The sequence below is a fragment of the Pocillopora damicornis genome, chromosome 1 (genome assembly GCF_964200805.1).
Source record: "Pocillopora damicornis chromosome 1, jaPocDami1.2, whole genome shotgun sequence".
In the NCBI taxonomy this organism is placed as follows: Eukaryota; Metazoa; Cnidaria; class Anthozoa; order Scleractinia; family Pocilloporidae; genus Pocillopora; species Pocillopora damicornis.
In genome coordinates this window covers 9,221,623-9,248,567 of record NC_142670.1, presented here as the reverse complement: position 1 = coordinate 9,248,567, position 26,945 = coordinate 9,221,623, and the positions used below count along the sequence as shown (strand labels likewise).

At 37.7% G+C, this 26,945-nt stretch overlaps 3 protein-coding genes across 4 annotated transcripts in view; 2 read left to right on the top strand and 1 right to left on the bottom strand.

The window, feature by feature from the left end:
- Positions 1-16,002, bottom strand: part of LOC149051840 (replication factor C subunit 1-like) — a 362,202-nt gene extending 346,200 nt beyond the window's left edge. Inside the window, exon 1 of the mRNA XM_089194981.1 lies at positions 15,874-16,002. The gene's annotated coding sequence lies outside the window, so the exon portion shown is untranslated. The remainder of the gene's footprint in view (positions 1-15,873) is intronic.
- On the top strand, positions 1,086-11,105 carry LOC113664683 (uncharacterized). Of its 2 annotated transcripts, XM_027180310.2 has the most exons (6): positions 1,086-1,276; positions 1,900-2,108; positions 7,301-7,369; positions 7,935-8,180; positions 9,041-9,376; positions 10,061-11,105. In XM_027180310.2, exons 2-6 carry the CDS (start codon positions 1,950-1,952, stop codon positions 10,076-10,078), a joined length of 828 nt encoding a protein of 275 aa, XP_027036111.2. In that variant the 5' UTR covers positions 1,086-1,276; positions 1,900-1,949; the 3' UTR covers positions 10,079-11,105. The 2 variants fall into 2 exon arrangements, with proteins under 2 accessions (XP_027036111.2, XP_089041736.1); XM_089185610.1 differs by lacking the exon at positions 1,086-1,276 and having other exon boundaries at positions 1,732-2,108.
- Positions 11,246-26,591, top strand: LOC149051839 (uncharacterized). Its single transcript, XM_089179890.1, has 5 exons — positions 11,246-14,518; positions 18,241-18,503; positions 21,571-21,685; positions 23,095-23,613; positions 23,969-26,591. Exons 1-5 carry the CDS (start codon positions 14,392-14,394, stop codon positions 24,313-24,315), a joined length of 1,371 nt encoding a protein of 456 aa, XP_089036016.1. The 5' UTR covers positions 11,246-14,391; the 3' UTR covers positions 24,316-26,591.
- The last annotated feature ends 354 nt before the right edge of the window (positions 26,592-26,945 follow it).

Here is a 26,945-nt window from a genome sequence, read left to right as displayed (position 1 = left end):
TGCACTGAAAGGTTTGTTCAGCAGGGTAAGTTCATTCGCTCGTTGAGAACGCAACCTTTAACAACAGGAATGTATGCGAGACATCGGTCACATCATCTATGCAGTAGAAAATCCAGACAAAACATTGAAACTGCTCAAGAAACTTGTACCTGAATGTATGGAGGGCTTCGCATCCTTGAAACATAGAGAGTGACTCGTCCTCCCTCACACAGGTTTAACACAGATGATATGTGCGATCTCCTGATCAAGAAAAACACGTTCAGGTAATATATAAATCCGGCCAAGCTTAAAAGTGGAGCTCTTGTTAATTTATTTTCCAGCCCTTCGTTATACTGAATAAAAACTGTAATGAAACACTGACTGTAGAAGATTTTCTTCAAGGGCATTTCGGGTCCAGGGGGGCTGGGAGGGGGGGGGACAGGGGAATTGAAGAGGTCTGGAACCAGGACACGACGTTCTCACAACTTGTAAAGCGATCAACACGCATGCTAGTCAACGGTATCTTCTATCTTTTCGAAGATAGGGAATGTTTTCTTCGTCAGATGAAGTGTATGATGTCAGCATCAATTGAAATCATATTCTATTGAGCGTGACTTATAATTTCTGTTTGGGAAAATGACACAGGTTGAACACAGATGGTATATGCGATCTCCAGATCAAGAAAAACACGCTCATAGGAACAATCACATAAAACTACTTAGATCAAGGCCATTCAAGAATATAGAATTATTTTCAAATAAACAGATAAAGTGAAAGTCAGGACGCAATGAAAATGGTCAGATTTTCCTAGCTTTTGCAGTTAGAAACTAAAGCTTAGACCCATGACTTAAGTGAAACGAAGTGCAATGTTTACACTCAATGCCATGATCAGAGCAGTGACGCAGTTTCATGTGCAACAAAAACAATGATGGAAATGATGACCTAAATATGTAGAAGGAATATACAGTGACTGAACATTAACTCCATGGTCATAATCTTCCACAAAAAAAGTCTCCTGCTCAGTGTCCATATCCTGTTTTAATTAATCACACACGACGAAAGTGAAAACCGTACAGGCTTGAATAAATTAAAACGGTAAATAGGTAATTAAATCCCCTCAACAGGAATGACAAAAAAAAATGCACAGCGTGTTCATGAATACTGGGTTTATAGTGCTAAGCTTAAAATAAGAGCGAGGGACAGCGAAAAACAAGAACTGCTAATGAGTTTAGAAAGAAACTAAATTCTGAGCGACTTACGCAGCAATATCATAACTCGAACACCTCGAATCTCCAAGGTAAGTTGATATTTTTTTCATAATTTCACTTTTCGGTTCATTACTTCGAAGAAGTAGATTCTTTTTTGCCGTGATTAGGCGAAGAACTCGCCGTTGACTGAAAGCCGAAAGAGCAGATTTTATCATTCTTACCAAATCTGTCATGTAGCGTATGTGATTTATAATTAAACACATTGGAACCACATGGTAAGCCATGATTGAATATAGATAAGTTATTGAAAGGTTTCACATATTGACATCAAACGAGGTATTTCTACTCAGCAAATTATATCGTTGTTCAATGCACATGTTGGCCTTGTTAATTTTTTTCATATCCCTCATTTTCTCTCCGTATTTAATTTTCGTGACCGTCTCGATCTTCTCAAAAACTTGGCGTGATAAATCATTGCGTGACTAGAATGTGAACATTACAATTGACAAGAGGCGATCACGATGGAGATAATTACAGTCCTGTTGTAAAGGGATTTTCTTCCTTATCAATATGTATACGATACCCGTTTCATTCTGGCTGCAAAATCTCTGTAATGGAATCAATTTAATCATTTTAGCAAGATCCGTTTCTGATCGATTCATTAAAAATAAATCAAATATTTCGTGACATACTGTCAAACGCTTATTCCTAGTTGATGACGTCGTCAAAAAGCACTAATCAAAACATCGTCTGCGTATCAAAATGGCGGACCAAACGGCGAAGGTTGCTGTTATGGGAAGGTATCTCGCCATCACCCACATTATTGTCGGCGTTCTACTCTTCTGCTTTGGCATCGCAGATTACGTAACTCAGCATTTTTGGACAGGTTACGTGTGTTTTGGGATTTGGATCGGTATTTGGGTAAGTTTCTTCGCGACGCTTCAGTCGTCTCGTTTTTACATCACAGGCTTTATTTATTACATATAGCCGGTATTATATTCGTACAGGATGGTATTATATTCGTGCAGAATGATAAAAGATGCTGCCACCTTATTTTCATGTGATACTGAAATATCGTTTCAACCGCTTCGAAAAAGAAATTTGAGCAACCGACGTTATATTATTGAGTTTAAAACTCACTTGTACGGGCTCTCAATATTTTGAAGTATTTGTCATCTGGAACAAGAAACTAAAATCTGCAGCTGCAAAACTCTTCACCTTGGAAGAGAGTAAATATCGCATTATCTAAAGCTTACATTGTGAATTTGAGTTAATTCGTATGACTCTATCGTGAAGTTTGTCAGAAATACAAGCCTGGTCGAAATACAATTTCGTTACGAATGAGTGGAGCTACTATATGCAAATTTGCCACATTTATATGCAAATTTCCAAAATTTGTCTGCTCTTCTCTGAGGTATTCGTGATTTTCCTTCTAATTTTTTTTCCGCTTTTTTTTCCATAGCCATGGCAGTTTGTGCTTTTATTGAATATCAAATTATTGTTGATTCCTTCCGTGCATAAAAAAAAATCTCGATTATGATGATAATAATGTTATTTTGTTATTCAAAATATTTCCATTATTTCCATCAAGATAGGTTAAGACAGTGCTTGGGCATCTGTTCAAAGCTCATTATTGAGTCGATGGTTTCTTCATTTAAGTAAAGTTTGGGTTGCCTGACAACAGTGGAAATTTGCTTTAATTTTTTAATTACCTCAAAATGAGATAGGGTGCAACAATTTTACCACTATTCGGATATTTTAGTGGTACGTTTTCTTTAGCTGCAAGCTGTAATAGTCGGCGACATCTGCTTTCTTGAAGCATTAAATGAATGACTTTTTTGCGAGACTGTGTGATGAGTGGCATGTGGACAGGAAAATGACTGCAGTGGAAATCTTGATTTTCTGGACCTTGATTATCCAGACTTTTTCTCTTGTCCCAATTTTTTCATGAATATCAATTAGCTATGATCACGATCTATAGCCATATTCTTTTAAAAACTACAGCGTTGAAAAGAGAAGAAAAGGTGAGTTTGTTTTGCTTTCAAAAAGCAAAAGCAGTGCTCATATGCGTTGTAACTAATGCAGAACATTAGAATGAGGTCTGATTGGCTTAGATTTTCTTTGTTTCTAAGTGAGATTTCACACTCTATTCCGGCTCGTTCAGCATCAATCTTGAGCTCAGGGTTATTTTGGCTCCTTGTCAGCAGTATGGTCACCAAATAATGACCTCTGGGAGAATTGATTAGTAAAATTTTTTTGATTGGTTGATAGGAAAACAATAGACTCCACACAGGAAGTGTGATTTACAGAAGGGCCAGAAGTAGAGCATTAACAACCATAAATTTGAATTGTTTTTACTGTTGTTACTATTGCTGCTTAATTTTTTTTGTGTGTGAAAGTTTTCACTTGTAAACTGCCATTTGATGTGTGAGGAAACATCCAGCTAAAGCCACTGCGTGCTGCAATGGTGGGAAGCTGTTCCTCTTCTTCATTGTTGTCAAAGATGTAGAAATAATCATGATATTAATTTTTTTTACGTGAAAAGCAGAAAAGAAGGAATTTTTGAGGTCATGCAAGTGTACAGAAATGTACTAAGTGTAAAAGAGTTTCACATGTGAAATGAACATGTGAAACATGAAATCCTCTTTTTCCATCACCTACACTTTCACACTAATTTAACCAAGCAATCAACAGGGATTGAAATACTTGTGAAGGGTGGCCAAAGAAATCCAGAAGTCCTTTAGTATTAAGGTGTTACATGATGCTACATATACAATTACAGCTGGTTTGCATTTTGATAAGCATTTTTTTTCTCAGTTACAATATACATGTTTGTCATTAAAAATTCCATGTCAATATATTTTTATCCAATTTACTATGATCAGAAACATTCAACAGAGTTTAATTCATACAAAATGAAAATATTTATCAAAATATGGAGAGTTCTGTTTATATTTAGTTGACAGATCATGCAAATACTGTCAAAGCATGTGCCAAATATCAATTTCTAGACAAGATTGATGAACAGTGCAGAAGCCCATTTGTATAGAAAACTGGAACTGCTGGTTTTTATGTCTTTCATGTAACAAGAAATAGGACTTAATCCTCCCTTGAATATTTCAGCTGCAGTAGCTTATTAAATAAAGTTATTATTATTATTATTATTATTATTATTATTATTAAAGAAATGATAGGTTGAGCTCCTGACTTGCTTGATTTCATGGCCACTGTGAGTGTTCTATTGTACAGGAAGATGGAAGTCAAGCACTTCCAGTGTGTGTGATTAATGGTTATCCGATGAATACCCAATGCTGGGAGCAGAAACTTGTCCAAAAACTGGGCCCCTCGGTTTTCCTTTTTTTTTTTTTGTTCTTTCCCAGACTTGTTTCTTTATTTGAGAAAATTTGCGAAAACTGAAACGAGCGTCAGTAGCCGTAAAATGGTAGAAATCAGTGCCCTAAGTAGGGGCAAATAAACTTTGCACATGAAAAGTGCAAAAGAAGGCAAGGTCGAACCAAATTTGGTAAATTTGTATCGGAAGGATTGAGGGATGGTTTAAGTCTACAACGGGACCATTTCATGTAAATTGGAGCTCACGGAACGCTTTTGAAAATCAACATTTCAAAATAGAAATATCGCGTTTTGCAGCAACTTTTCAATTAACATTTTCCCTATGCGGTATAACTCAGAATTGGCTCAGGTTAAGCTTATGATAAGTGGATAAAGTGTTGTCTCCGAGGATACAAAAATTAGTTTAGGGCTGTTCATTTCCGCACGGACAAACCAGGCTGAAACTTTGTGAAAATCGCAGTATCGTCATTTATGTCACGACATTATTTAAATAGGCACCGAAATGTTAAATGGAATTCCAAGAAAATTTTAGTAGTAAGCACCGTTTTCGACCAGGAAATCGATACCTTGTATCGCCTAAGACGGCAGATAGGTTTTTGTCCCTGCTTCCGTTTCAGATCCTCGTCATTTCCCATGATATGGCGAAATTGTTTACAACAACACATTCCATAGGTTACCGGCGGGCGTCCGTTTTTCTTCGCATATTCGAACACATTTAAGTGTTAAGAAAATTTTGGGATAAAATCGAGCTTTATTGTGGACTTGGAAGAAGACAATTCTATTATTTATACCAGGGTAGGTCACCGTTTTTGCCAAAGAACTTGTTACTTCTAAAGATCGAATTTAACTACCAACAAACCAATCAAGGCATTGCAAAACATCGATTTACTTTTTAAATAGAGACACGTCGTGGACTGGCTTCACATATCAACCCGTTCTAACTTTGATGTCTGATGTTGGAGTGTAAGTAAAAAGAATAAACACCCTGTGGAATTCACTTTTATCGTCCTTTCCTCGCCATTGTCGCAAGCCTTGTCCTCGAGTGAGCGTAGAAACGAAGAATCAGTGAACAGTGATTTTGTGGGACGCGGGCTCCGCCAGATATATATATATATATGTTATTTGCCGGCTGGGAGGTCCGTATGGTGAAAAACTGTGACCGAGGTCTTGAAAATACTGCCCGAGGCCGTAGGCCGAGGGCAGCATTTTCAAGACCGAGGTCACAGTTTTTCACCATATGGACCGACCCTTAGCCGGTAAATAACATATTTATTGTTTTTAAACTTGACGAAATTCTTTCCGAAAGAACCCGAATGATTTAGGGCTGTAAATACGGCAAGATCTTCCATAAACTGAACAATTTTTGAGTGAGGAAATGGTATTTAAAATAGAGGTGATGCAAACTAAAGAGAGATGCCTCAGCGAAACATTTTCATTTCCGTAACGATAAAGGTGATTTAAAAGGCTTTGAGACAAACTTTGAAACATTATTTTTACAAGTATCTGTCACAATCTGACACCTGTCAATTAGAGAGCGCGCAAGAAAAAAAAAGCGTAGGAACATTTGAAAAACATCAGAACTAGTTTGGCAAGGGCTGTCACGACAATGTTTTCTTCAATGATGTCAATGATCTAACGGAAAGTATTATTCACTCTCATCGACCATTCATTCATGTACGAAGATTTACCTCTGTTCATTAAGTAAATGGCGAGGAAAGTAATTGTGAGTAAATTCAATTTTTTTACTTTGAAGTTGTGAGAGTTTGCTAGTTTGTTTGCTGCAATGGCGTGTGTGACTCTGGTCTTTCCTTCACAAAAACTAAATTCGAACGGCATACTCCAACGAGACACAATGCGGCCTTTTCTCAAAAAATTCCTTCAATTTCTGTTGTGCAATTTACGGTACAAATGTCTAAATTGAAGGGAATTGGAAAGACTTACCGGGAGCGTATATTTGTTGTAGAACTTAAATTAAAACTTCGCTCGCTCTTTCACTACGAACAAATTGCTCGAGAAAATTCAGATATTAAATGAATGAAAGTTCCATCGTTCAGTTTAACTGTAACCAAATACTTCACGTGTCAACTTTCTGGGTACTTTTTGTGAACGATTGAAATTAATTGCAGACGGTTTTTAGGCCGCTTGTCAACTTCGTAATGACACTATTGTTTATTCAAATTCATTCTGAAACCAATATTTTTCTGTCAACCAAATTGATTTGATAGAGAGAAAAGAGAGGATTCATAAGTTATTTATCGGCATGAGGTAGTGACCGACGTGTTTGCTTAAAAAATACTGCCCAGCCGGAAAACGAGGTATATTTATGAAAAAAATGACAACGAAAGTTGGGATGCACTCGGCGACTCAAGAAAGCGTTACCGTGGCCCGTGGGCAGAGATAGGAAAATACTGACCGGGTAAAGAACCAATCACATTGCAGGATTCGTTACCGTGCCCTCTTAAAAAACAATAACATTTTGATTATTGTTTTTTTTTTATTTGTTGCGGTAACGTGGAGGCTTAGAATTCAGTTAAGCAAACACCGTCAGTTTTGTGTTTAGAGGCTCGCGCGCGCCTATGAAAACAAAAACTGTGAAAAATTATGTTATTTTCATAATCTACATCTTATAAGCTTTACAGTATTGTATACTTTTCTATGGTTTCTTTAAAAGTGGCACGCGTAGGATGGTTTTTCTGGAAGGCACACTTTTATGACAGTTATCTTTGTGGTGTAGTTCAAAGACTATGTTCTTTTCCTTTCAGATGTGCATCACTGGTGGTCTGGGTATCCCTGGTACCCAAAAAGATCCAAGTTCTTCTCGCAATGTTTTTGTAAGTTGATTTTTTCATGCGTCAACAACACAAATCGTAGTAGCCCTAGGAAGGGTGCAGAAAGGTTTGCAATGGTCTGTTGACACACTATTCTTGTTAATCGTAATAAAGTTCAAATTCATCGGAAAATCTTCTAAAGACATATTTCGGCATAACCCACGCCATCTTCAGTTCATTTTTTTGTTGTTTTCGTTGACTTTATTTATAAAAGTTACATATATAATACGCTATCAGTTTAAATCCAATCACAACATTTGAAATTAGTGCCGTTACAATTGTTGAAGCGGACACTCACGCGTGCAAATTTAACAAGATATTTACAATATTATGTTGCATTTGTGCATTCAGCTCGGGTTGCACGCTGTCAGTGTGAAATATATCCCGAAATTATAGGCAATGATAATCTGAATAACTATTCTTCTTGTTGCTGTTTTTGTTGTCGCTGTTGCTGTTGTTGTTGTTTTTGTTGTTGTTCTCCTTCCTCTTTATCTCCTTCTTGTTTGTTGTTGTTGTTGGAGTTAATGTTCTTCATAATAACGTTTTTATTTTTCTACCAAAATTTCAGGCATCTATCTTCATGGGTTTTTCAATTACCTCAGCTGTTCTGGGTGGAATCATCATCATCTGCTATAGCATTGCCATTGCTATATATAGCGACTACTTCTACTACTCACGATACAGTTATAACACTGATATGGCACTCGCTGTAATCACTTTGATTCTTGGTATTGTGGAATTTGCCATTGGAATCTGGGCCGCCGTATGCTGCTGTATGATGCAAATTTGTTGCTGTGGAGCCCCACCGCAACAAGTGAGAATCTTAAGTTTGGTCAAACATATATTAGCTATGCAAAACTTTGAAAGGGCATATCATTCAATTTTCAACGAGTATATCTTTCGCGGTACATACACGAGTCTTTGAAATTTACATCATAGCATGTCACAGTCATGCAGTGCTCACCAGAATGAGTGTGACAACGGCAAAAAGAAATTTGAGTGGTTTTTGAGTGGATGTTTTCGTTTTTTTTTATTCTCTTCACACTCATTAGTTTTAATTCATAGCACCGAATACATTAAATTAAGTCGTTTGGTGGAACGCTCGAAGGATACTAATTATGTCCCCTGCGCACTGTGGAAAGGTTCGGTTCAATAGGATCTTATAGACATCGGCTTTCTGATTGGTCATATTTTCGGTGACATGATGTAAATAAGTTTGCATACCTATACACAGCGCTAGCATCTCAGTATATATACACATTTGCCCTCACTGAAAATGAGAAATTTTGAATAACAGTGGTCCTCTTAGAAGTTGGAAAAGTTGCTTGGTTCCTCCAATGATTAATGTATATCCTCCTTCCCTTCTTTCCCACGCTCATTAATATCTGATTGGCTACCCAAACCTGAGTATCCTTTGCTTTTTAACTCCGATCATTTAAGCCTGAAAATGTTGTGATCGCTGCGGGAATAAATGAGTCAGAATCATATCCTTGTCCTATATTATCTTCCTGTTTTAGTATTTACTAAATCAACTATTTACCTCAGTGTCGGTGAGTTATGGTTAATGGACAAATTACCCATTACAAATGTAGATGTCTAACTAAACGCATTCGTTAGTGGTTGGTATAGCTTTTAAAATCAACGTAGCCAATCCCCCCTCTCTCTTCCCTCAAGGGTCAAGTTATGTACACAGCCAACACTGGATATGCTGTCGCCCAGGTGTCTGGAAGTCATGTGGCCGTTCCAATGCAAACAGCGGGTGGTATGGTCGCGGTTCAAACGGTTTCACAAGGAGGCCAACCTCAGATGGTCATGATGCCAGCCTCTGGGGTCGTGGGAGGTCAGCCGCAGTTTGTCCAAGTCCCTGCGTCTGGAGCCACAGTGGGAACTCAGCCTCACTTTGTCCAAGTTGCTTCACCCGGAGCTGCAGCACCCGGTTACCAACCGCAGCAAGTGGATGTTCCTCCGTCCTATGGGCAGGGACAGTACATGGCGCTTCAAGATGAACAGGTATGGAAAAAAAAGAAGAGAAGGGACCAACATGTAGGTGGAGGTAGTCAGAATTGTAAGGTGACAAACATTGCTATATGTAATGGTAATAGTAACAGGTGAAGTCCAATTCGGTCTGTAATCAAACGAGTGATTAACAAAATCGGATGACTGCGAAGCGGGAGTCCGATTTGTCAATTACTGGTATGATTACTGACAGAATTGGACGATACGAAGTCCTGTTGCCAGTTAATCATAGCGACTACAGTTTCCGAAAAATAGATAAAAAAAACAAATACGTTTAAGACAAACATCACCGGATGGGATAATGTCTAAAATAAAAAATTTGGAAAATTATCCAGTTTTTTTTTCAGGGTGAGTTGTTGTTGCTATAGTTATTGTGATCAATTTTGTGATTTGGTGGATTTAGCTAATTGGACTTAGTATGATTGGCTGCTTCAACTGTCTGATTACAGGTGTCCGATTACAGCCAACTGTATGATTACACTGTCTGATTACAACTATCATGACCGTCACAGATATCATCATCATCCTCGTTTATTTCAAAATTACCATTAAAAAATGTCACTTGCATTATGTGTAGCTTTGTCTACCAAGTTGTCGCAGCCATGTGGGTGCTCTATATTCAGCGAAAAAGCTTTCATTCTGAGAAAAAAAGAAAAAAATGTACCGTTTCTCTTGTAGATCCCAGTGAAGACTTGATCTGTGTTACGAGCACCGAGGAAACCTGCTGTTTGTTTTGACTAAGCTGATTTTAGTATAAAGCTTCACCAGGCGGTGTGCGCATTCTGATTGCGTGGCATCATGGTCGTAAAAGAAACAGTAAGTCACATGCATCTTGTTGCGGTCGGGTGAACATCTTTGATGGCAGCGAGAGTGGCGTGAATATACTTTGAATATAATGGGGATTCACCGCTTGTTGCCGTTAAGTCGTTAAAAAGTGTTGACGGGCCTGCGCGACTCCTGTTATTCCACAGCGACAAATTCGTTCTTAGGAGGCAACTGACAAGATTCAGAAACAATCGAAACTACAGAAATGGCAGCAGTTGCACTCACAGCCGAGAAACGTATCTCTGGAGTCATTTTCGAAGAGAGAGAAAGTACGCTTAAAAAACAAAGATAAATCACACAGAAGTAAATGTTGCCTTTTGTAACACAATCTCATCCGGCTTTACCAAACTCCAGGAACTCACAAATGGGGAAATGTCACCTTTAAACTAACTCTATTATGACATTGCAAAACAAATTTCCCGATTAGAGCTGAAATTTGAAGGCGGTAGAGTTAAAAGCGCCACTAGCGATTGGCAGTAGTCGTTCAGGCCCCTCAGCACCTTTCTTCCTTAAACGGTCGACTTTCCTTTGCTTTCCAACCTACGTACGTAAAATAATTCTACGCATTCAGAATAAATCAAAATTCTTTTACCCATGATGATAGAAAAAAGGAACACCCTAACTTTTACGGAATGTTCAGTCAAAATCTACCGATTTCTGGCACTTTCACCGGCGTATTGAAAATAACGCTACTACAGTGCGACGTAATCAGAGTGCGCGCACCGCCTGAAGCTTCACGAATAAGCCTTATGTATGTCGAAATATACTCAAGTACTCAAAAGACCAGCAGATGTTGCTTAAAAATAAACTGCTAAAACAGTGGAAAGCCTGCTCGCTTGTGTTTGCTGGTGTGTATACAGTAGAGCTATGAATAAAGTTTCATGTAGGAACCACGAAACGTCGCCATATTTGCTGTCTATTTGCAAAGTGTAGAACGGGTATAGATAACTAGTATTCAGTTTGATAAGTACATGATTTAAACGATGGTGGACTTGAATTTGATCAATTTAACAACAAACCCTTTTTCGATAAAATCTGCTGGAAGTTAATTCTATGATGGGGGTCTCCATGGGGTTAACCGCTAGCCGTAAAACTGCCAAAAAAAAAAAAAATGGTCTTCAGGCGTAAAAATGGACAAATTTCAACCGTTAGTCGGTTGGGAAAAAAAAAATTAACTGTTTGTCGTGAAATGGCCAAAATTTTCGCCGTTAACAGTAACAGCCATCACCCAATTTTAGAGACTCTCTGTGAAATACGCCTGTATTAGTTTATTTCAATTTTTTTTTTCAATTTTGCGTTCTTTTTTTTTATTTTTCTCTCTGTTCCTTCCAATAAGTTTTGGAATGTGACAAGGTTTGATTAACACATTGAAATTCCAAAAAAAAAATCCGCTATTTTTTTTTAACGCTAGTAAAATTTGCCTTTATAGCGTTGCGAAATAACTCACTAATGAATACTTGAATGAATGAAGACCGAAACTTCTGAAAGTTGCATTAACTTCATAGAAAAGTAAAGAATTCGAATCGACAGATTTACCCTTTAATTCCCTTGAAATTCCCAAGATCTCATTAGTAATTCTCCTTACTGTCTGCCATAAAGTACTTATGATGTTGGTTTGGAGAATTTGGTGTTGGATCAACTTATAAACCCTTAACTAATATTTTTCTTTATTCTCATCACTTGTCTGCTTGATGTTGTATTGATATTGTAAGGAGAAATTCTGTCTTGGTCATTCATAGGAGTTAAAGGATTAAGAAAAACTCAGGTGAAAAGGTCGTATCCTTGAGCTAAAAAAATATTATTCGCGTTTGCCTTCAATAAGTTCGCATATAATTTAAACGATTATTCCAAAACTCTAAAACTAAAACAATTTTTTCAAGTGTGTTAAGAAACCTGTCGTAAAAAAAGAATAAGGTTCTCAAGCTGAGATTCTGACGTTTTACTCTTAAAACTCTTTGTATTCTGTTATTTTGTTGTGTGCGAGTGTGTGGTGTGGAAAAGTTCAAAAAAGAATAAATTTTTCACAAGGGTTCATGTTACCCGACGTCCCCATTCGACTTAGAACTTCCAAATTTTGGACTATTCAATCAATCAACGTACTGCATTAACGAAGATAAAATGGCCTCCCACAGGCCAAATAAATAGGAAAACACCAAACACATCAGTCTGTTGATATGTTTGTATTCAGTTAGTTTGCAATTGTGGAATTGTTAAGGGTGATTAAACCTCCGCCTCGGAGTTAAATTGTTTTCCTTCTCCGATAGAATTTCATTAGCAAATACAAGCCGAGGAAGGTTACTAAGACAACACTATGAAGCCCTGGGAGACTCGAGAGGCTATTTTCCTCTAACACCGCAATTTTGGTTTTAAACGATCTGGGGCCCCAACTACATTTTTGCGTTCTTTTTAGAAAACAATTTTTTTTTGCGTTAATCTTTGTGATTCAGTGTTAGACGTCTTGTTAGACATGGGTTCACGTTTCGCAACAAATCTGCTTGATTCAGAACCTCAGAAATTGCGACTGTTTAATCATTCAATAATGATATTTTTGAATGCATTAACTGGGTTAGAATAATGGTCATCTTGAGTTCTTATTAGCTACTAAAGATATCTTCCTTTCTTTTGATTGGCGGTGGTGGCGCGTTTGTTTCCGGTTTTACGATGCTCAGTCGCAGAGCGCTCTAATCCTTGCCAAAAATATATATAAATGAAAAAGAAAAATAGAGAGAAACAAGCGAAACATACAAAGCAAACACAAAGCTAAATTAACAGATCGAAGTGGATGGTCTTCTTCATTTCGCGACGGAAACGCGTCGCGCTAACATATTATTCGTTCCACCGACCACTCCTCTGAAAAAAGCGCTGGCAGAATTAAAGCATGCATCTGTGATTAAAAGTCATCAAGAAAAAGGATTTACATGTCTGCGTGGCAGATTCTTAACCCGGTATATTGTAAGTCAATCTCAAAATAGGCACGAAGTGTAAATATCATCAAATTGCAATCCAGGAAAAATATTAAAGTATAAAGTTTTTGTTAAAGTCACAAACAATTAAGATTTCCATGTAGTAGAGACTAAAGGTCGTAGACCATTGAAACTCGGCTCTACAATTACAGTTCTTTTATAAAACATACCTATTGATTACCAAACCAATGAACTCCAGGCGAGTTATTCTTTACGCTTTTGTTTAGCTTTGTCTATTGAGGCGTCACAGCTACTGAAGCGCTCTCTATTCAAAGGGAAAGCTGAAATTCAAGTGCAGAAATGATCCACGTAGGTTCAACTCAAATTTAAGCAATTGTAGAGAAGAAGCCTCTAAAACGTTCAGGCCTCTAATGGATTCGTGCCTATCAACTGCTTGCTGGGCGCCATTACCAGCTGTGCTCCGAAACCACACGTTGCGAGCAGGGAAATTCTGGTTGCGGGTTCTTCTTTGCTGTAGTGAACACTAGATTTAAACTAGAAATCAATATTTCTTTATTTTTTCGATAACGTTTGTTAAGTTTGCCTCCTTGATGAGGTTGCAAGGTTAATCGCTAATGAATAACTTACTGAATTAAAAAGGAAACTCTTAAACTTGCGCTAACTTCGCAGACCGAAAACAAATAAACGAATAAAGGGGGTAAGTTTCTAAGGAAACTGTGGTGCTTCGTCGGTGGGACAGTAGAACAGGGTAATTTAGAAATGTCAGTCTTTTATAGTGTCAACAACTGAATTGAAAACGTAAATTGGCCACCGTAAAGAGTTTAAAGGCTGCTTCAAGCGTTAACCCTTCGTCAGAGCGAAGGCGAAGGGCTAACTCTTAAAACTTCGGCTTTTAAACTCTGACGAGGGGCTAACGCTCGAAACATCAGCCTTTAAACTCTTTAAGGTGGCCAATTTACTTTTTTTTATTTTTCGTCGCTCTCTTGTTTCATTTGATGATTGTTTCAGGAAAATTTATTGTTGCAAATACTAATAAACATAAGTAAGATACTAATCAACATGCACATTTTATGCACAAAGGACGTGAGAGGAAACAAGTAAATAGGAAACTGAATAAAAATTATTAGAGGATAAATCTCCTTTTGTCTCGGCGACCTTTGATTAATAATACATAGCAATAGGGATAAAACTTTGGCGCATAGCACGCAACGATCATGACAGGGCGAGAGATGGGCAACTGATGGTTGCTGCATTTATCTAATGGTGATGAACATATTTCCTGACAAGATCCTGAAGATGAAGCGCCGTTGCTGCCCAGTGTTTTCTTTCAGATCTTTCCTCTTTTTGTTTGGAGGCTGGTTCTACACCGTGACGGTAGCGAACCAAGGTGAGTTAACTTTAAAATTGCTTTGCCAAGCTTTTATATAAATTTACTCCTAAAGTCAGGCGAATCCGTAATTAACGGAAGCTAAGTCGAATTGACGAGCCAAGCCCAAAAATAATGTATTTTGTGGATTTGGATAGATTATTCCATCACATAAGGTGATAGGGCTCTGAATTAAAAACTGATGTGACCATTTCTAAGAAACTTGAGAACGACGAAATATGATATTTTGTTTGCAAGTATAGCTTATTCTATTTGATCAAATATAATTTACCACGGCTTTATAGGGAGCTAAACAAGTTTGGAAATTTTCAAGACGAGTCGCAACAAACTCGGTCGTGTGCGGAACATAAATCAACATATTTTGATGAGACTTTTTGGTGACGTAAACTCTAATTTTTGATGAAAATTTATTCAGATCATTCCTATCATTAAACAAACAATGAATGCGTACTAAAAGCAACAATTCAATGAAAACAGAAACACCGTTTTGCTGGTTGTTAGCAACGATCTAACTGATCGAGAGTTTGAGGAGTAACGCTGATAAATGATTCAGCAGAAGGATTAAAACACCCTCAGACCAGTGAAACATAAGGAAAAATGTCGACAAGTGGAATGTTATTAGAAATTAAAGGTTTTTGTTTGTAAAGAATTTTCTTGAGGTCTCTGAAGCCATTGTATTTGTAAAAAATGAGTCATGATGCTTGTGTACACAATGGTTATTCAAACTCTGAGAAACACTGTATGTTGTCGAATATTTCAAATGCAGGTGCTTCACGAGTGTTTCACTTCGTCTTGGTCTTGAAATGATAGACTATTCGTTCGAAGCGTCTTCTAAGGGACAGACGAAGGTATCTGTAAAAAGAAATGCACCATAGGTGTTTTTGGAATTCAGATAAATGCTGAGGCTAAAACGCCTCAATTGTTCAGTAAAATTGTTTATGACTACCGCAAATAGGGAAAAGCGGTCAATAAGTTCTCTATCCTTTTCCGCTCGACTCTTTAACTTTCATCATTATGAGAGTATAAAAACTTTTTTTTTTCGCTCTCCTTTTGATAAAAAGGTGAATAAAAGGAAAACGTCCTATTCCTAAGAAATAACTTTACTTCTTTATATGAAATAATTCATATTTGTACTGCGGTTGTAGATGAAAGTGAAATTTGATCATCGCAGTAAATTTTCCAATTTAAGCAATTGGAAAGAAGAAGCCTGAAAAAAAAAATCAGGGCTTCAACGGGATTCGAACCCGTGACCTCCGCGAATACCGGTGCGATGCTCTACCAACTGAGCTATGAAGCCACACATTGGGAGCGAGGTCAATTTATTGAGTTCATATCTTCCCGTGCAGTGAAATGACGTGAAGTTTTATATGAAATAATTCATATTTGTACTGCGGTTGTAGATGAAAGTGAAATTTGATCATCGCAGTAAATTTTCCAATTTAAGCAATTGGAAAGAAGAAGCCTGAAAAAAAAAATCAGGGCTTCAACGGGATTCGAACCCGTGACCTCCGCGAATACCGGTGCGATGCTCTACCAACTGAGCTATGAAGCCACACATTGGGAGCGAGGTCAATTTATTGAGTTCATATCTTCCCGTGCAGTGAAATGACGTGAAGTTTTATATGAAATAATTCATATTTGTACTGCGGTTGTAGATGAAAGTGAAATTTGATCATCGCAGTAAATTTTCCAATTTAAGCAATTGGAAAGAAGAAGCCTGAAAAAAAATCAGGGCTTCAACGGGATTCGAACCCGTGACCTCCGCGAATACCGGTGCGATGCTCTACCAACTGAGCTATGAAGCCACACATTGGGAGCGAGGTCAATTTTTTTCAGGCTTCTTCTTTCCAATTGCTTAAATTGGAAAATTTACTGCGATGATCAAATTTCACTTTCATCTACAACCGCAGTACAAATATGAATTATTTCATATAAAACTTCACGTCATTTCACTGCACGGGAAGATATGAACTCAATAAATTGACCTCGCTCCCAATGTGTGGCTTCATAGCTCAGTTGGTAGAGCATCGCACCGGTATTCGCGGAGGTCACGGGTTCGAATCCCGTTGAAGCCCTGATTTTTTTTTTCAGGCTTCTTCTTTCCAATTGCTTAAATTGGAAAATTTACTGCGATGATCAAATTTCACTTTCATCTACAACCGCAGTACAAATATGAATTATTTCATATAAAACTTCACGTCATTTCACTGCACGGGAAGATATGAACTCAATAAATTGACCTCGCTCCCAATGTGTGGCTTCATAGCTCAGTTGGTAGAGCATCGCACCGGTATTCGCGGAGGTCACGGGTTCGAATCCCGTTGAAGCCCTGATTTTTTTCAGGCTTCTTCTTTCCAATTGCTTAAATTGGAAAATTTACTGCGATGATCAAATTTCACTTTCATTTACTTCTTTAGTAGCGAAAAATTAGACGTACCCAATAAAATCGCGGGTATTAATGATTTACCTCGAGTAAACAGTCTGTGAGTAAATAGAGTTAAACAAAAGAGTCTTCGTGATGCGGCCAAAAAGAAAATAGTCGCCGAGAAATCGAATTTTTTTCCCTAGCTTGCTTTGCCCTCTTTTCCTTCTGTTTCTCCCGATAAATGTTTGGATTTCTCCTTAGCTAGTGTAACATGGTTTTTCCTGCTTCGCGTTTCATTAGTGGTGGAATGATCGCATTGACTAGCGTCAAAATGAGGTGCGAAAATAGTGAATTACTTTGGAAGCCAAAAACCCGAAGTTTGTCTTCGCGTGTTATCTCTACTGACCTAAACAAATTGATTTGGTGTGTAGATTTTCCGGATTTCCATGAAATTGGCCAGAACGTTTGTCAGATATTAATGCACCAAAGTAAGTTAGGCGTAAAGAAATTCAAAATATTACTCTAGTGATGTCCGGAGCGTGACAACAACCGCAATATTTTCTATTGTCCAGCTTCATGTTCCTTCAGTTTTTCACCAACGCACAACTTTTAGCAATAACTGCAAGTTAGGTAATAGATGACGTTGGCGGAGGTGCACGTGAACTGATCAGTGATCTCAAGAAATTGCTTGGGTCCCGATATTTCTCGACGTTATGAATAAAAGAACAAGTTTTGCATAGTGTGCGAGCGCGTTTAAAAGTTCCGGGTTGGTCATTACTTTGTACTAAACTTCCGTCCAAAATGTTGCCGATATTTTTTTCGCGTTTGAGTAAAAGTAATGGAGGTTGCCAAGAAAAACGACTGTGCGACGGATTCCGAGAACACCGCTGCGACGAAACCCTTTACGGTGGCCAATTTACATTATAAACTCAGTTGTTAAAACACAATGACCTTGTTACACTCCCCGCAGACGTAACACCACAGTTTCTTTAGAAACTTACCCCTCACTTATACATATTAACATGGCCTATAAGTAGTTCTCTAAGTCGGGTGAGGTTCTCTAACATCCTCTGAGTGCCAAAAATTGAAAAAATAATTCAATAGAACGGCGATATCCCAACCAAAGACTGACGAAAGGCGATGCACACTCCAAGCTTTTGGCAGATAGATTCTAGATTCTAAATCGACTAAATTTTCAGCCCATCCAGTTGATGTCCATAGAAATTCTCAAACAGTCTCCAAGATCACTCGATTTTCTTTAAATCTCTTTAGGTTTTACTCAGTTACGGTTAACTCTATTAGCATATTTTAGAGAGCCGTTTTGCACACTTATGATCTACTACTGTCTTTTTTATAGATAGCTGTCGGCGAGTCAAGTTCATGAAAAAAAAGGATGGATATGCATTGGTGAACCATATTTTAAAAAACATTTCATTACCTGTCGGAATGCACACGTATAGTAACTGCAAGAATAGGTGTATGATGGAAGACAGATGTAAATCAATCAACATGGGACCAGAAGATAAAGATAAAGTTTTGTGTCAGATAAGTGACTCAGACCACGTTCAACACCCAAGTGATTTGAAACCGACAGAAGGCTTTACGTATAGGGGCATGGAGGTAAGAACTAGAAATTCGGTTTTGAGTTTGCAGATTTTATTTCCTCTTTCGTAAATCCTCGCAGAAAGACTCACAGAATCGCAACGTCTTTTCTGAATGGAACTTGAGAATAAAAATCGTTGAAATAAAATAAAAAAAAGAGGAAAATATGAATGGCTGCCCCGAATGAATCGACGACATAGATTGCTTTCGATTCCCGCGCACCTGCGATGAGTTCTTTGCGATCTTGTAATGAATGACCTAATGGGTCTTAACAATTAGCACCTTTTTTTGAGTTGATCAAAGCGGAAAATCAAAGAACCTAGAAATATTAAAACATCAGTGGCTCTATGTCTCTTTCAGTTTCGCAGTGTAATGACGAAGAAGGGATGAGTTATGTTATGTGGCAGTCTGGGTCCTATCCAATCAGTTAGCGTTATGTGGGCCCATTATATAACGTAATTTGAAAATTACACATAATTCTGACATTTTAGTGGCCCTAAAACGTCTGCCGTTTTAGGGCTTCACGTAATCGCATAATTAGCGGAAATGAAGTCACCGAAAGATCGAATGATTTTCTCAGGGGTTTGCTTACATCTTTATTTTGCGCTCTTTTTATTGATTCTTCTATAACACTTGGATGACTTGAACGTTGGTTCATTTCGGCATAATGTTGCATCGTATGCTTTCTTTAATTTTTTTCGTGTCGCAGTTTCTAGGGCCTTTTTGACACCGTATTTGGCTGCTCCTGACACGCTTCCGGCTACTTTTTGCTTTTTTTCGCCGGATATGAGAGCTGGAATAAGAGCTCCTAAAAGGAAAAGTACTTTTTTACGTCGATTGGTTTGTTTTGTCGTCGTGATTTTCTTGATGTAGAAAAGGGAATCAAATAGTATGAAATAAAGTTAGATAGGGGATCCTTGTTACAAGTGGGACGCGTACTCTTCCTAGTGGAGATCACCCACGATGTTACTGTTTTACAATGGACAAACTAAAGTTTACTCTCGTGTAGAATTAAATATACTGCAAGTTCTTGACGTACAATAATACAATACGATCTAATAGTTCAGAACGAAATATTCCAAATCATTCGAGTTCTATCCACAGACATGTATTTAAAATTTTTGGATAAGTAGCAAAAAATACGTCAATTGCAGAAATTGTCATTCTAAATTGATTTTCGCGTCTTCATCGAGACAGTTATGGTTCCAAATTAGGATTCAAGAGTGGATTGAAAAAAGATTGAAAAATGAATTGAAAAACAAACGGCCAAACGTTTTAAAGTGTTTTTCGGTGCAGAATAAATCGTATCGGACCCGTGTATTCCAGAAATGTATCTTTAGTGCGTTCGAGAAGAGGCGGGAGTTGGTAGACAAAAGAGTGGAGCTTTCCCTTTGATAAAGATGGCCGGAGGCGCTTTGACGGAAGCAGTCGAGAAGAAGAAACGTCGACGCAAATCTCAAAAGGGAGGAAGACTCTTCTCGTCGTCACCTGTCGTGCCTGGCTTTTAACCCGACTTGATAAACTGGTTGACTCAGAAAAGTATGAAAAGAATTAGTAAAACTAAAAGAAACAGAGAATTAAAACGAGAGAAGTGAATACAGCTTAGGGTTCTGAATCTGTAATGAATAGGACGTTGGAATTGTTCAGAATTCTACTTACAGACATCAGTGCATCCTCCTAACGAATGGCTCCTCTTCAACCGTCTTACAACGGTCACTACGCCCATCGACTTTTCAAGTGACTGCTCAGGGTGTTTTTCTGGAGTTAAATCGAATTTATTTTGAAATGGAATTGGAATTGACCGATGAAAACGGAGGAAATTTGACAAAGACAGCCGGCGATGCCGTTTCCATGATGTCACCCGTCAACAATTTTAAAACATTCTTGTGTTCTCATCTTCATCGGCCTCGCAACAAAAGAGAATCTTCCTCGTCCAGTTCTATTCCACCTTGCCCGTCTTCTTTCTTTTTCTGCCGGTTGAAAGCAACACTTGTGACATTTTATGTTGACATATTCTTTACAGACTTGACATTTGGCCACTCCTCATCGATATTTGGCGAGTAGGGATCTTCGGTCTCCCCTATTTGATTTTACGACTTTCCTAAGAGATTCGGGACATTTTTTGAACGTTTTGCAAATAGATTTCAGGCAAGGATTGGGACCAGTCCGATGGTACTGACAACAATCTTCTCCGTAAAACGAACGCAGAAATATACAGCACATTTACAAAGAAGTGTCATTTCGACGATGCTCAGAACAATTCCGGCGATGAAACGATACACATTTCTTTCCTTTGCAAGTATGATGTTCATAATCATCTCTATTAAATCCACAATCGCATTCGTGACAATGAGAATATTTGCTCAAGATCCTCCTAGCGATGCGCAACCATGATCGTGATGTCCATCTACTTGCACTGGTTCGATCTTTTCAAGGACCCTTGAAAATAATCATTTGAGGTTTATCCAACGACACCACCTGAATCTGGTACTTGTGACGCAATGCTTTTTAAAACTTTTCCAATTCCCTTACACCACAGGAACATTCTTCCACACCTGCCAATTGATGTAATCACGTTTCGTTATATGATTAGTCCATTTGCGCCATCTGATTTGTTAGGACCCAGAGTGCCACACAACTCTACTGGGATGTTGTAAGATCTTTTTATAACGCCAGAAAAATTTCCCATGCCGTATCTGAGACCATTAGAGTACAAGTTTTTGTACTCTTTTTTGTGTTCTCATAATATCTCAAGAGACTTATCATCAATCCGAGCGTGTATAGCATCTCAGTCAATTCAATTAAAGCAAAATCATATTAAATTTCACATGGCAGCCGGGTGGACAATCAGACATAGTTTGATGCTACTCTAGTTTAAAGATTTAATGAAGGTAACCGAGAAGTTACAGTTCATAGACCCAACGTTTCGACATTTCTGTTTACTGCCTTCATCATCACCCCTGATTAAGATCCTAGAAAGGAGTGTCCAAACGTTGCGTCTGTGTAACTTCCCTGTTACATTTATTAAATATTTAAACCAATGTAGAATCAAACCATGTTTGAAGGCAAAATACGTTTTCACCAGAACAAGTGTTGCCTCAGTATGTGCCATAACAATGCAACTTGCCTGGTTGGATTTACGGACAAGGGATACAAATGTGTGTATCAGGCTGGTTACAAAGGAGAACATTGTGAAAAAGGTGAGGGCTACTATGCGTTGCATCAAGCATATTTACTATTATATGTATGCGTCTGTTTCATAGCCGTTTAAATTTTTTTATACCGTAAGCCTCCATATGTCCTACGAACACTTACGATTCGTGTATAACACTTTGTACCCATTCGTGTCATCTCGTGTAGTGTATCGCGCTTTAATTATTTGTTTTAGATATTGACGAGTGCTCCAACAAAACCCCTAACTGCCATGCCAAGGCTGTGTTTATAATATCGAGAAATCTTACAGTTGTAGATGTAAAGAAGGTTTTAAGGGGGACAGATGAAATTTCATAGTTAAGTTCAGAGTGATCATTGCAATTTCTTATGTAATGTTTAAAAAACGAGCAGGAGTGTTTTATCGGGTTTAAAACCACGAGGCGTAGCCGAGTGGTTTTTGACCCGATAAAACACGTGCTGCGAGTTTTTTGAACGGCTTCAAAAACATTCTTGGAAAAGCGTGTGTCAAGAGAGTTCATAAAAATTATGCTTTTGTGAACGTTAGAAATTAGCATACGAGAAAAACATTCATAAGTCACGTGCAGTGTCTTTATATCTGATAAAACACCGCATACTAATAAGGATGAGGTTTATCGATATAAAGTCACTGCACGTGATGTATTATCTACCATTTGATAGGTTAATGGGCTTATGAATTATTAATGAGTTTTTGAATAGTAGTGTAGAATACCAAGATTAGTAAATTTTTTATTCTACCATAATTCAATTCTGGCAATAAAGGCAAGAAAACGCTAAAAATAGGAGATCACAACAGAACGAGTCACAACTTATAAAGACAAGAATAGAAGCAAACAGACCAAAAACGAGAATAGTAATAATAATGATGATAATTATATATAGTATATAGTATATAGTATATATAGTATTATATTAGTATATTATATATAGTATTTATTCAGGATAACCCTTCAATACAAAAGTACTATTATCAAAAGGGTCCTGCTGATTAAGAATTAAAAACTAAGAAATAAGAAGTTATAAAAATATATATAAATTAGTATCTATTAAAACAAAAATACACTAAGCTAAAAACTGCTAAAACTACAATAGAAGTTACGAGTAATAATCGTCTAGGACCTTCCTATATAAAACTCGAGAATTAATGTTCCTTAAACTTAAAGGCATAATGAATTCAAACTTCAGGCACCAAAAAAGAAGAATACGGCGCGCACAATCCAGTTTGACCCTTGGTAGCTTTGCTGTTTTCTCATTGGTCTCACTTTTTTAGAACTGATGAAATGATGATTTGACATATCAAGCTTACAAACCAATAAAATAAACAATAAATAATAATAAAGTTTGACTATGCTTACAAATAAACAAAAGAACTTGTGATAAGAAAAGAGGTTGAGGTGAACCCTTTTTTGCCCTTCAGCATTCAAAGCTGTTTTTACAAATCTCAATGCCACCGGAAGACGTGGTCCAACATCGCTGAGCAGTCACTACACAGGTCAGGATCATGACGGACAAGTTACACTGATCAGCGGTATTCAACAGTGGACTGTGCCGTACACTGGTGACTACAGAATAGAGGCAATAGGAGCGGCAGGAGGGTATGATAAACACTCTAGCAGTGCTCAGTACCGAGGAAGAGGAGCAAGAATGATTGGAACATTTCGCTTAAACAAGGATGAAGTCATCCAGATAATTGTAGGTCAAGAAGGAGGAATAAACAAGCAGTATTCTTCTTCCGGCGGTGGTGGAGGTACATTTGTAGTGAGAGGAACTGACACACCTTTGATAATAGGTGGAGGCGGGGGAGGCGCACTAGCTGTTAAGTCAAGACATGAGGGATGCGACGCCAGTACAAACACAACAGGGAATCCTGGATACAATTCATGGTCAGGGGGGAGCAATGGACATGGTGCAGAGAATGCTGATAGTGGCGACTCAGGTAAAATAATACTGTGTTGATCCCTAACCCTTTAGCTCCTCATTAATTAATTATACTTCAAATTTAGATAATCGGCCCTTGTCCCCCCCCCCAAAAAAAAAACAAAACAAAACAAAAAAACAAACACTGAGACTACCTAGGATGAGGACCAGTTTATATATTTAGGGATAATAACGGAGTAACGGATGGTGCCTCAATAGAAATATATCCTATACAGGTTTGACCACGCTGATATGGGTACATTTGGGATTAAAACAAAAAAACAAAAAACAAAACAAAACAAAAAAAAAAGAAAGAAAAGACTAAGACCTTACTCATCATTTGCTTTTGTTTTGTTTTGTTTGTTTTTCCTCAGGTGGTGGTGGTGGCGGGTTTTACTCCAGTGGAAGAAGTGGAAAGAACTTCAATGGCACCAAGGGAAACGGCGGAGAAGGTGGTAAGGGATTTCTTCAGGGAGGCGAGGGTGGGAGATCACTGCATCACAATGTTGTTGGTGGGTTTGGTGGAGGAGGTGGAGCTGTGGGAATGGGGGCGGGGGGAGGAGGAGGAGGAGGAGGAGGGTACTCTGGGGGAAGCAGTGGAGATGGTCATCGTGATTCCTGTGGGGGTGGGGGTGGCTCTTACAACGATGGAAACAACCAGGACAATGCGTGTTGTTATGGTACGACTGGTCATGGTCAGGTGACTATCACATTACTCTGAAATGAAAAAATACGTGCAATCAAATATAGTGATGACGGAATTAGAACTTAACTCTGTATGATTGGCATTCCAATTGACTGATAGCAGTCACTAAAAGTATAATCTAGCCCGAAATTAAAGGAGGCTCTTATCTACGACTAAAAGAACAAAAAAAGCCCAAACAATTTGAGACAGTAATGTGTTCCCTTAAGTCGAATTTCACTCGTTATACTTTTGATAACGGATTGAAATTAAATTCGATTTAATATCGTCGACTTTAAAATTGAAGGAATGAAATTCGGTTTTCTTGTTTAAGTAGCCTATGTTACCAACCGTTAGAACAAATGTTGTTTAACCCTTTACCTCCCACGAGTGATCAAGAGAGAATTTCTCCTTACATTATCAATACAACATCAAGCATAAAACTGATGAGAATCAAGAAAAATATCAATTCGGGAATTACTAGTTGATCCAATACCAAATTCTCCAAATTGACATCATAACAATTATATGGCAGATAGTAAGGAGAATTACTTAAGAGATCTTGGGAGTTAAAGGGTTAATCCTTGCGATAAGGTCATCCGGAAAGATGACATTACGCGTGGACATATCATCATAAGGGGCAACCTTGAACGATGAGAAACAAATTGTGGATGATTATATGAGTAACGCGTATTGCTTGTTCGTTAGCTTCACTACGCTGACCTAATTTACCGATATTAAGAGAAGATCAGTATAGATTTGAATCCAAAAGGTAATAATGCTTCTCATACAGGAGTAGTCAAGAACCCAAATGCCTTTTTGAGAGCTGCTAAAAGGTATAATCTTATGCCTAAGTATTCGTAATCAAATAACCAAGAGGGAGCTTGTTTCACGAACGACTTGTCAAGATTTTACTTCTTTTCGAACCTTTCGGCGAGGTAAATAATTAGAAATTGCAAACTGGTAGGACAACGAAAAAAATCCAAAAAAGTTGTCACAACAGCTCTCTCGATTTGCTTTTGAAACTGAAAAGAAATCTAAAGTTTCGGATCAAAATTAGGTACGACGTATACGTTCGTATTTGGTTTAATCATAACCATTAAAAATTTCCTCAAAAAATACTGGTACATTCGCAGCTTCGTTTTTCAATAATCATTCTGTACAGTTGTAATCGGACGGTGTAATTGGACAGTCGCCTGTAATCGGATACCTGTAATCGGACAGTTGAAGCAGCCAATCATGCTAAGTCCCCTCAGCTAATCCACCGATCACAGAAGTGATCAAAATTATCATAGCAACAACCACTTATCCAAAGAAAAAAACTGAGTTTCCAAAATGGAGGAATTTTTAACTTAAGACATTGTTTCCACTGGAGATATTTGTTCTAGGTGTATTTGTTTGTTCGGAAATCAGGAAATGGCTATGATTAATCGGTAACAGGACTTTCTGTCGTCCAATTCTGTTTGTAATCATATCGATGATTACAGACCGAAATGGACTCCACTCAGTCCTATTACCATTATTAATAGTACCTATAGAAAGTAAAATGGTACTTTTGTCGTGTGAATTATACACATTGCACAAGTGTTTGATTTAAGTGATAATATTTACATTTACATATAGTCCTAGATAACTGCGTGACCTACGTTTGGTTTTCCAACATACCTTCTACGAGAATTTGTATCACGCACTTTGGTAGAGTGTTTTGGATAAGAAAAGTACGCTAATCATATATTTCGTAGATACCCTTTTGATAAACAAAGAGATATCGATGCCATCGGATAAAAAGTTGTTTGTTTGACCTAGAAAGAAAACAAACTGCTCAAAGGTATTGGGTTCAATCGAGAGTGTGGAAAAGATGTTTGAATCTTTGTTTCACTCGAACTGAAGAAGCTCGATGTTAACATAACTATGCCTAACGCTAACAGGCCTTGAGTAAGACTTAGAGGTATTATAGTAGCTGTAAATTTGACACAAGGTTAGGTTTAACTTAGCATCTCCTCATGAAACTTTTGATTGAGAAAAGTGTTCTTGAAGTTTTATTTCATTCGAAAACATCATAAAGCTGTTACTACACCGTAGGTGAGACTGGAAGCTTAGTGCAAAGCTAACAATAAAAAAAAAAAACTCTCTAGTATATTATTTGTGACTTTCTTGACTGTACAAGCGATAATCGAGCAGGGGAACTAGTTCAAATATCCACAACCTTCCTTTTCTGTTAGCGCGTGAATGATAATTCCGGCTAAGTCAAGTGTAAAACTCAATTTGAAACTTAAGACCAAGGGCTCATAAATAAACAAAAGAAACATATAACAGAGTTGAGTGAACGATTACCTTCATTTTGAGATTAAGCCCCCCCCCCCTCTCTCTCTCTTCTTAGAGTAAATTATGACTTGCTTACTTTAAGGGGAGAATCCTTATCTTTTACACTAAATTCAATTTTAAAAAAATCATGCGTAATGTTGAAACAGTGGATCTGCAAATGTAAGCAAAAGATGCATTTCAATCAACACAGGGGATTTAACTGATTCCTTTATAGCACTACACGGATTTTTTTCTGAAGAAGTTGATTCATTACAAATTTTTTTTTTACCTAATAATGATGTGTTATAGATAAACACCTCAATGCACAAGTGGAAAGCAATAAAATTTTCCAAGAATTCCAAGGC

Excerpts from the sequence above, each read along its gene's own strand:
- LOC113664683 (XM_027180310.2), top strand. The coding sequence starts at position 1,950 with ATGGCGGACCAAACGGCGAAGGTTGCTGTTATGGGAAGGTATCTCGCC. Across the intron at positions 7,370-7,934 it reads GTTCTTCTCGCAATGTTTTT|GCATCTATCTTCATGGGTTT; the intron begins GTAAGTTGATTT and ends CCAAAATTTCAG. Across the intron at positions 8,181-9,040 it reads GTGGAGCCCCACCGCAACAA|GGTCAAGTTATGTACACAGC; the intron begins GTGAGAATCTTA and ends TCTTCCCTCAAG.
- LOC149051839 (XM_089179890.1), top strand. The coding sequence starts at position 14,392 with ATGGTGATGAACATATTTCCTGACAAGATCCTGAAGATGAAGCGCCGT. Across the intron at positions 18,504-21,570 it reads TTACGTATAGGGGCATGGAG|AACAAGTGTTGCCTCAGTAT; the intron begins GTAAGAACTAGA and ends CGTTTTCACCAG. Across the intron at positions 21,686-23,094 it reads AGGAGAACATTGTGAAAAAG|CATTCAAAGCTGTTTTTACA; the intron begins GTGAGGGCTACT and ends TTTGCCCTTCAG.